General features: G+C 39.9%; 1 protein-coding gene across 1 annotated transcript; it reads left to right on the top strand.

Moving 5' to 3' along the window:
* Positions 1-5,806: 5,806 nt before the first annotated feature.
* LOC130992321 (uncharacterized) lies at positions 5,807-8,305 on the top strand. Its single transcript, XM_057916905.1, has 6 exons — positions 5,807-6,162; positions 6,927-7,045; positions 7,163-7,323; positions 7,406-7,455; positions 7,539-7,613; positions 7,733-8,305. The coding sequence occupies exons 1-6, from the start codon at positions 5,972-5,974 to the stop codon at positions 8,199-8,201; spliced, it is 1,065 nt and encodes a 354-aa protein (XP_057772888.1). The 5' UTR covers positions 5,807-5,971; the 3' UTR covers positions 8,202-8,305.
* Positions 8,306-8,418: the final 113 nt, after the last annotated feature.

The following is an 8,418-nucleotide window of genomic DNA, read 5'->3' as shown; positions in this document are numbered from 1 at the left end:
TTTTTTTTTTTTTTACTTCCCCTACCCCCCCACCCCCCCACCACCCACCCCAAGCCAATAAATTTTTTTTTTTACTCCCACTGCCCTGCCTACCCCCTGACCCCCGACCCTACCCCCCACCCACCCCCAAGCCAAAATGAACTTTTTAAACATTTCCCCTAGGGTTTAGATATTCCATTTAGGGTTTAGATTATCCATTTAGGGTTTATATGTTCCATTTAGGGTTTAGATTATCCATTTAGGGTTTAAATGTTCCATTTTGGGTTTAGATGATGCTGTTGTTTCTATATTTGTTCTGCATGTTTGGCACTTATAGCACTAATAGTGACATAAGTGCTAAAAAGACCATTTTACTTTATTTTATTTTGGATTTTCGTTGGCACTTATGGCACTATTAGTGCCATAAAATAAAATAATAAAGTAAAATTTTTTGGCTTGGGGGTGGGTGGGGTGGGTGGGGTCGGGGGTCTGGGGGGTAGACAGGGCAGGGGGAGTAAAAAAAAATTTTCGTTGGCACTTATGGCACTATTAGTGCCATAAGTGCCATAAAATAAAATAATAAAGTAAATTTTTTTGGCTTGGGGGTGGGTGGGGTGGGTGGGGTCGGGGGTCTGGGGGGTAGACAGGGCAGGGGGAGTAAAAAAAAAATTTCGTTGGCACTTATGGCACTTATAGTGCCATAAGTGCCTTGACAAACATGGTTTTCGTACCTCAATATCGCATGAATTGTTGTCATTTTCCCCCATGAATTGATTGCTAATATGTGTTTGTATCCCAATTTTGAGTTTTGTTGAGTTTTGATTCCTTGGTGTAGTTTTGGAGTGATTTCAGGGAAAATAAAGGATTAATTGGAGGATTTTGAAGACATGAGATCGAAGTATGTCTCGATAGAAATTCGTGAGCGCAAACGGTGATCAAATCGGAGTCCGGACGAGAGAGAACGGAGCCGAACAAGCGGACTGCGCATAAAGCCCAGGCACCCGCGGTCCGGGCCGCGGCCACGGGCCCGACCGCGGGCCTCTGCTCCAGAGCAGTCCAGAACGTTTTTGACAGTCACCCGCGGTCCGAGCCGCGGCCGCGGCCCATGACCGCGGCCTCCCCTGCTTCCAGCCGCGTTTTCAACCGCGGTTCATGCCGTGACCGCGGGGAAGAGGCGGGGATCCGCCTTTTGGTGGGCCCAGACGTGATTTTTAGCTCAAAACTCCATTTTTCCCCTCTTTTCTCATATCATTCACCACACACACCCACTTCATCTTCTCCAACACTCCAATTCAAAACCCTAGCCTCCATTCTCTACCATTTTTTCTCTCTTCCACACACAAGAACAACACCAAAATCAAAGAAAGAAGGGGAAGACTTGGAAAGGAGCTCATCAAGACTACATGATTGAAGATCAAGATTATAGGATATGTCTATGAATCTCTATCTCTCTATATCTTTATTTATGTTTTCTTATGACTTGAGATTTGCTTTTATTATGAATATGCTTGGCTAAAATCTCTTATCTTAGGGATTGGATTAGATGGATTTGTAATGGATTGATTTCTTTATTTAATATTTATATCTTGATTGTGCTTATTGTTATCTTTTCAAGCCCTAGATTTATCTCTTGTATGATTGGTTGGCCACCTTTTGTGCATTTCTAATTTGTGATTTGAATCGGGAGAGGATAATTACAATAGATTAGGAGTTTGATACATATCATCTCAATAAACCGGGAGGTTGAGAGTTGGGTGAGGGCTTGTTGATCTTTTGTGCTATTGGGAGTTATAGGTTAGAAATTGACCGGGGACGGCAATTATGACCCGTAATCTACTGTTTTAGTCGTCCGGGAGGGGGCTAAAACTAGTGGGGAGATCGCCCTAGATAAGTAGGTCATATCAAGATTTATATTGATTTAGATTGAAGTTCATTACGATCCATCGAAATCTAGTCCCTATGATAACTTTCCTTCGAGTCATTCCCCAATTTATTAACTAAGTTTATATTATTGTTATTTAGTTTGCTTGCTTTAATTTAACTTTGATTTAACCTTTAATATCTCTTCACCTTTGGTTGTCTAAATAGATTGAAAACAACTATTAATAGTATTTAGAAGTTTGAATTCACCAATCCTTGTGGGATACGACCTTGCTTCCACTTATTGCAACTACACCGTATACTTGCGGCGTGGTGAAAATAATAGCGAACATGCCTAACCCGACCCGCGTGCCTGATCCTACCCGGCACGCGACCCGCGCTCCTGATCCTACCCAGTCCGCCCAATTAAGGGCAAAAACGTCCCAAAGCTCTAAAAACAGAACAATTCGTACAATAATTAAGTTAGTATTCCATATTAGATCAATATTTGCATAAATTTAAGGATAAATATCATATTAAACTCCTGAATTATACTCGTTTTTATTAAAAATATCCTAAATTATAAGAAATATTTCCTAAATCTAGAACCTATTAGGTTTGGTCCGTTTGGATAAAAAATTTTCGTTTCCATTTTCTGATCTTGGGAATCGTGACGTGGCTTATCGAATGTCAACGTATAATTTATATTTTATTTTTTTAAATGGCATAATTCATGTCATTTAAAAAAATAAATTCCACTTAACTATAACCATGACTTTCCCTTTTATCTTAAAGAATAAATTATTTTAATAACAAACCCTAAATGATTCACGCGTTGGTGAAGCTCGGAAGCCATCGATTTAATCATGACTTTGAAGAAAGGAAGAAATCCCGTTGATGGTCTTCATCTAAAATTCATTGGAAATTCTCCTAGATTAGGATTTATTAATTAAAATAACTTATTCTTAAAGAAATAAAGAAAATAAAATTACGACTATAGTTCATTTTTAGTGTGGATTTTATGATATGGAACAACATCGTTTTGTGCTATGTAAGAATTTTGGGGACCGAAAAATGAACATGGGATATTTTTAAGAAACAATAGGGCCGGATGGCCCTATTGGTGATTGAAACTTAAATTTTGTCCACAAAATTTAAAACATCAATATTTGGCCATCTTTTATGTGCTCTACCTAATTTACCCTTTAACCCAATAGATCCAACAACTTTCTTTGACCCGGATCCAGATTTAGGGATTAACCCATGCCTTGTCTACCCCCGACCCCACCCATCCCCCCCTACCACCCACCCCAAGCCAAAAAAAAAATTTTTTTTTTTACTTCCCCTGCTTGTCTACCCCCAGACCCCCGACCCCACCCACCCCCCACTCACCCCCCACCCACCCCCCCACCACCCACCCCCCAAGCCAAAAAAAAAAATTTTTTTTTTTACTTCCCCTGCCTTGTCTACCCCCCAGACCCCAGACCCCACCCACCCCCCTCACCACCCACCCCAAGCCAAAAAAAAAATTTTTTTTTTACTTCCCCTGCCTTGTCTACCCCCAGACCCCCGACCCCACCCACCCACCACCCACCCCCAAGCCAATTTTTTTTTTTTTTTTTACTTCCCCTGCCTTGTCTACCCCCCAGACCCCCGACCCCACCCACCCCCCACCCACCCACCCCCAAGCCAAATTTTTTTTTTTTTTTACTTCCCCTGCCTTGTCTACCCCCCCAGACCCCCGACCCCACCCACCCCTCCCACCACCCACCCCCAAGCCAATTTTTTTTTTTTTACTTCCCCTGCCTTGTCTACCCCCCAGACCCCCGACCCCACCCACCCCCCCCCCACCACCCACCCCCAAACCAAAAAAAAAAAAATTTTTTACTTCCCCTGCCTTGTCTACCCCCCAGACCCCCAACCCCACCCACCCCCCACCACCCACGCCATGCCAATAATTTTTTTTTTTTACTCCCACTGCCCTGCCTACCCCCTGACCCCCGGTCCTACCCCCCCACCCACCCCCAAGCCAAAAGGAACTTTTTAAACACTTCCCCTAGGGTTTAGATATTCCATTTAGGGTTTAGATTATCCATTTAGGGTTTAGATGTTCCATTTAGGGTTTAGATTATCCATTTAGGGTTTAAATGTTCCATTTAGGGTTTAGATGATGCTGTTGTTTCTATATTTGTTCTGCATGTTTGGCACTTATGGCACTATTAGTGCCATAAGTGCTAAAAAGACCATTTTACTTTATTTTATTTTGGATTTTCGTTGGCACTTATGGCACTATTAGTGCCATAAGTGCCATAAAATAAAATAATAAAGTAAAATTTTTTGGCTTGGGGGTGGGTGGGGTCGGGGGTCTGGGGGGTAGACAGGGCAGGGGGAGTAAAAAAAAAATTCGTTGGCACTTATGACACTATTAGTGCCATAAGTGCCATAAAATAAAATAATAAAGTAAAAGTTTTTGGCTTGGGGGTGGGTGGGGTCGGGGGTCTGGGGGGTAGACAGGGCAGGGGGAGTAAAAAAAAAATTTCGTTGGCACTTATGGCATTAATAGTGCCATAAGTGCCTAACCCGACCCGCGTGCCTGATCCTACCCGGCACGCGACCCGCGCTCCTGACCCTACCCAGTCCGCCCAATTAAGGGCAAAAACGTCCCAAAGCTATAAAAATTGCCAAAATTTGTGTTTTTTCAATGTGTGGCCATAAATTGTGTTTTATGCTTCATTTTGGCTACTTCAAAATTTTACTCTATTTTTAATATAGAACTAAAATTTGGGGATTTAGAAAATATTTCTTATAGTTCAAATTATTTTTAATAATACATAGGATTTTAATATAATATTTATTTTAAATTTAACTTACAATACACATCGAATGAGACTTAAATTATAAACCTCTTTTCACTTAAGTTAAATCGCATTGACAATCTATTGATATTATTTGATGTAAAGACATGTTGGATACTATTTTAATTTGTTGTATAATTATAATTTACTTACAAGTTTTGTAAATTTTAAAGTAGGATGATAAAATTACTATTGTTTCAATAAATAAAAATAAGCACTAAATAAGATTAATTATTTGATTAATACCTAACCTGATATCAAAAGACTTAAATTCGAGTATATCGTAACACAATCTTTAAATTTCTTTATTTAATTGTCATATCTAGGGATGTAAAAAAAGCCCGAAACCGACGGGTCGACCCGAATAGACCGATAAAAAAGGTGGGTTAGGGCCGAAAATTTTTAGCCTGAATGGCCCGAACCGAAAATAGCCCGAGCCCGATAGGGTTGGCCCGAAAATCGAGTGGGTTGGCCCGATTAACCGAACACATTTTTAATAATTGATTTTTAAACTTTAATACTTTACTTTTTAATTCGATAATAATATTTTGATGCTTGTAGAATATGTTTTGATTTTTTCCAATGGTTAATAACAAAAATCTATGATATAAAAGTCATAGAAAGATAGTCATTTATGTTAAATCTATATTCAATTTTTATCAGAAACGAAATTAAAGTTAGATATTATGTAAACTTATGTTAAAAAACACTAATTTTTGTATCTAAAATAAAGCGAAATGTCTTGATTTAAAAAATACGACATATTTTTATTACAAGTATATGATTATCTATAAAAAAATAAACATATAAAAAAATAGTAAAACTTGCGGGCCCGAACGGACTAACCCGAAACCGAGTGGGTTAGGGTTAGGGTCGAAAAATTTTAGCCCGAAAAATAAAAAAACCGACTAGCCCGAACCGAAAAATAGCCCGAAACCGAATGGGCTGGCCCGAAACCGAGTGGGCTGGCCCGATTGACATCCCTAGTCATATCCACTGGGCTATATATGTTTGGGCCGTCGGCCATGTATGCTCGGGTTCGGGTTGAACCCGCATGATTTGCCGGACTAGCCGTTACTGTCCAAATTTGATAATATCCCCTTCAAAATTTTATTACCGTTGTACAACTTCTCTTATTCCTTCCCCCAATCCGCAGCAATAATTCCGCCATATCGGAATCTCTAAGCTTCAGAAGAAAATGGTTGTTCCTTTTTGAAGACGATTCGAACAGGAACCCCGAAATCTCGGGAAACCCAGCCAAAAAACGACTAGAAATCATGGAAAATGGACAGAAAGATGAGAGTTTGTTCAGTCCGGGGTTCCGATCAGTCGCCGCCATGGCTGGTTGGGACGAAGAGGCGCTCTTGATCGCAAGCCTCATCGTCGAAGACACCCCCGATCGACAGTTCAAGCAGAAGAAGAGATCCGATTTGCACAGTTTGAAAACCCCACCAACAAATTCAAGAAGGTTGAATTTAGTCAAAGTGTATTGAGGCAAATTTCCCTTTTTTGATTGTATATGTGCTTGGTTTTAGGTTCCTTGCGTTTTTCTGGAAATGGCCACTTTAAGAATAAACTACCTCTTTTAGATCTTTTAATTAATCTTTCCGATGATGATTTTGGGCAATTTTTTTTCTTATGTACTGATCTTTCGTTGTATGTAGCATAGTTGTATGCATTTTGTAGGATTTAAAGCATATCTATAATATTTGAGGTCTATGGTTTTCCTAGTTCCTTCATCGTTTTATTAAATTCGAGAAGCATAGGTTTTTTTTTTTTGCTGGAGAGCCATAGTTTATTAAAAGTTTATATTCTCAATTCTTGATTCTTTATCTTTCCTGGAAATAGCTAGTATAAGGGGGGGAAAATTAAAAAAATCCTCTTTTATATCTTCTAATAAATTTAACCGATGATGATTTTGGTCAGTTTCTTTTCCCATATATTGATCCAATGTAGCTAGTGGTTTGAAATTTTGTCTTTGGTGGATATCTTTTCTTATATATTAATATTTCCTTGTATGTAGCGTGGTGGCTTCCGATTTCGTAATTGGAAAGAATTAAAGCACATTATATTTCTTCAATCTTTGAAGGCTTAGATTTTTCTAGTTTCCCCATCTAGCTTCACAGTTAAAATAAAGAAGCAATTGATGTGCATTTATCACTTTGTTATCTGTTTTAAAGCTTGTTTTGCTGTTCTTTTGCTAATTTGGGTGTTAAAAATCGTTGTGTTTAGAAAACGGAGGGCTCAGAGACAAAGTCCTATACCTGTTACCGTTCTTGATCTTGATGAAGATGAGCCTATACCTGTTACCGTTCTTGATCTTGATGAAGATGAGCCAAAACCAAAACAAGGTAGTCTATTTTTTTTTTAATTATCTTTTTTTTAAGCTGTCTTCTCTTTCCCCTTTGGCTCATGACATGTTTCGCGTTCTGCTTTTGTTAATATCTTTGGCTTGAATTATTTGGTAGAGAGTGAGTCAACAAGTAAAGAGGGCACAGGCATTGCAGAAGTAGAGAAGCATAGTAGTAGGGTAGAAGATGAGGAAGTGAATGCAAAGAGCAGTGGTGTTTCCAGCTCGACCCCTTCGATTCCATGCCTTGATCGCCTCCGGGAGGAGCTCTCTTGTGCTGTAAGAAAAGAGAGGATTTACCTTATCCAGATTCCTTTGCTCTTATTATGCAATATGTTTGAAATATGGTTTGAATTGGCAGATTTGTCTCGAGATATGTTATGAACCGAGTACCACGCCTTGTGGACACAGGTAAACTCTCGAACTAGATGGATGATCACAATCTAGCACTTCAGCCATATCTCCTCATGGGTTTCTTTCGTGTTTTTTTTTAGTTTTTGTAAGAAATGTTTGAGCTCCGCGGCTGATAGATGCGGGAGGAAGTGCCCCAAGTGCAGGCAGATCATTAGGTATGCAAAATCATAAGCTATTCTTGCAGCATTGCTTCTCAAACTGCAAATTCCCCTTTGATCATCTATCTACCTCGATTCTCTTTAACTTTAGTAACATGTAACGCGGAAATTTGCAGCACCGGGAAGTATTGCAAAGTGAACACGGTGCTATGGAACACGGTTCAGCTGCTGTTTCCGCAGGAGGTAGAGGCAAGAAAGGCAGCTGATTCTGCCTCAGAGAGCGGCGAACATCCTCAATCAAGAACGAGGAACCATCATATCACGCGAAGCAGAGCTGTTGAGGACTTGCGTAGTCTAGAGTCGTCTAGCCATGGCAATGGTGCGGAGAGGAGAAGAAACCATGAACGCGAACGCACCAGAAGCCGGCCTCAGTCGGGCAGAGGAGACACTACAAGAACGGAATTGGCTAGCCAAGATAGGGATGCTGCACTGGCTTTGAGGCTGCAGAGGGAAGAATTTATGGAGGCATTTTCGATGCCGGACGACCGGAGAAGCTCACTTGCACCTGCAACTGCAAGAGCTAATTTGAGGGCTATGGCTTCGAGGGCCATTAACATTCGGATAGGCAGGGGACGAAGAGACTAAATGAATAACATTAGACATCTTTTTTTATTCGAGTAAGAAATCTGTTTTTGCATTGTTATCGTGTTGTCATTTGTGAATCTCCAATACAATACACAAGTTATAACTGTGCTGGCCCTTATTGTTATCGTGTTGTTTTTAGTGATTTTGACGAATTTATGTGTATTCTAATACGAACTACCAAAAAACTAGCAAAAAAAATTCCGAATTATTAATATAT

The sequence above is a fragment of the Salvia miltiorrhiza genome, chromosome 7 (genome assembly GCF_028751815.1).
Source record: "Salvia miltiorrhiza cultivar Shanhuang (shh) chromosome 7, IMPLAD_Smil_shh, whole genome shotgun sequence".
Lineage (NCBI taxonomy): Eukaryota > Viridiplantae > Streptophyta > Magnoliopsida > Lamiales > Lamiaceae > Salvia > Salvia miltiorrhiza.
Note: the sequence above shows the minus strand (reverse complement) of the source record. Positions and strands in the feature narration are given on the sequence as shown.

What these genes read in the sequence shown, in the direction of transcription:
- LOC130992321 (XM_057916905.1), top strand. Translation starts at nt 5,972, where the DNA reads ATGGAAAATGGACAGAAAGATGAGAGTTTGTTCAGTCCGGGGTTCCGA. An exon ending in TGAGCCAAAACCAAAACAAG is followed by an intron (nt 7,046 to 7,162) that starts GTAGTCTATTTT and finishes ATTATTTGGTAG; the next exon opens with AGAGTGAGTCAACAAGTAAA. An exon ending in GGGAGGAGCTCTCTTGTGCT is followed by an intron (nt 7,324 to 7,405) that starts GTAAGAAAAGAG and finishes TTGAATTGGCAG; the next exon opens with ATTTGTCTCGAGATATGTTA.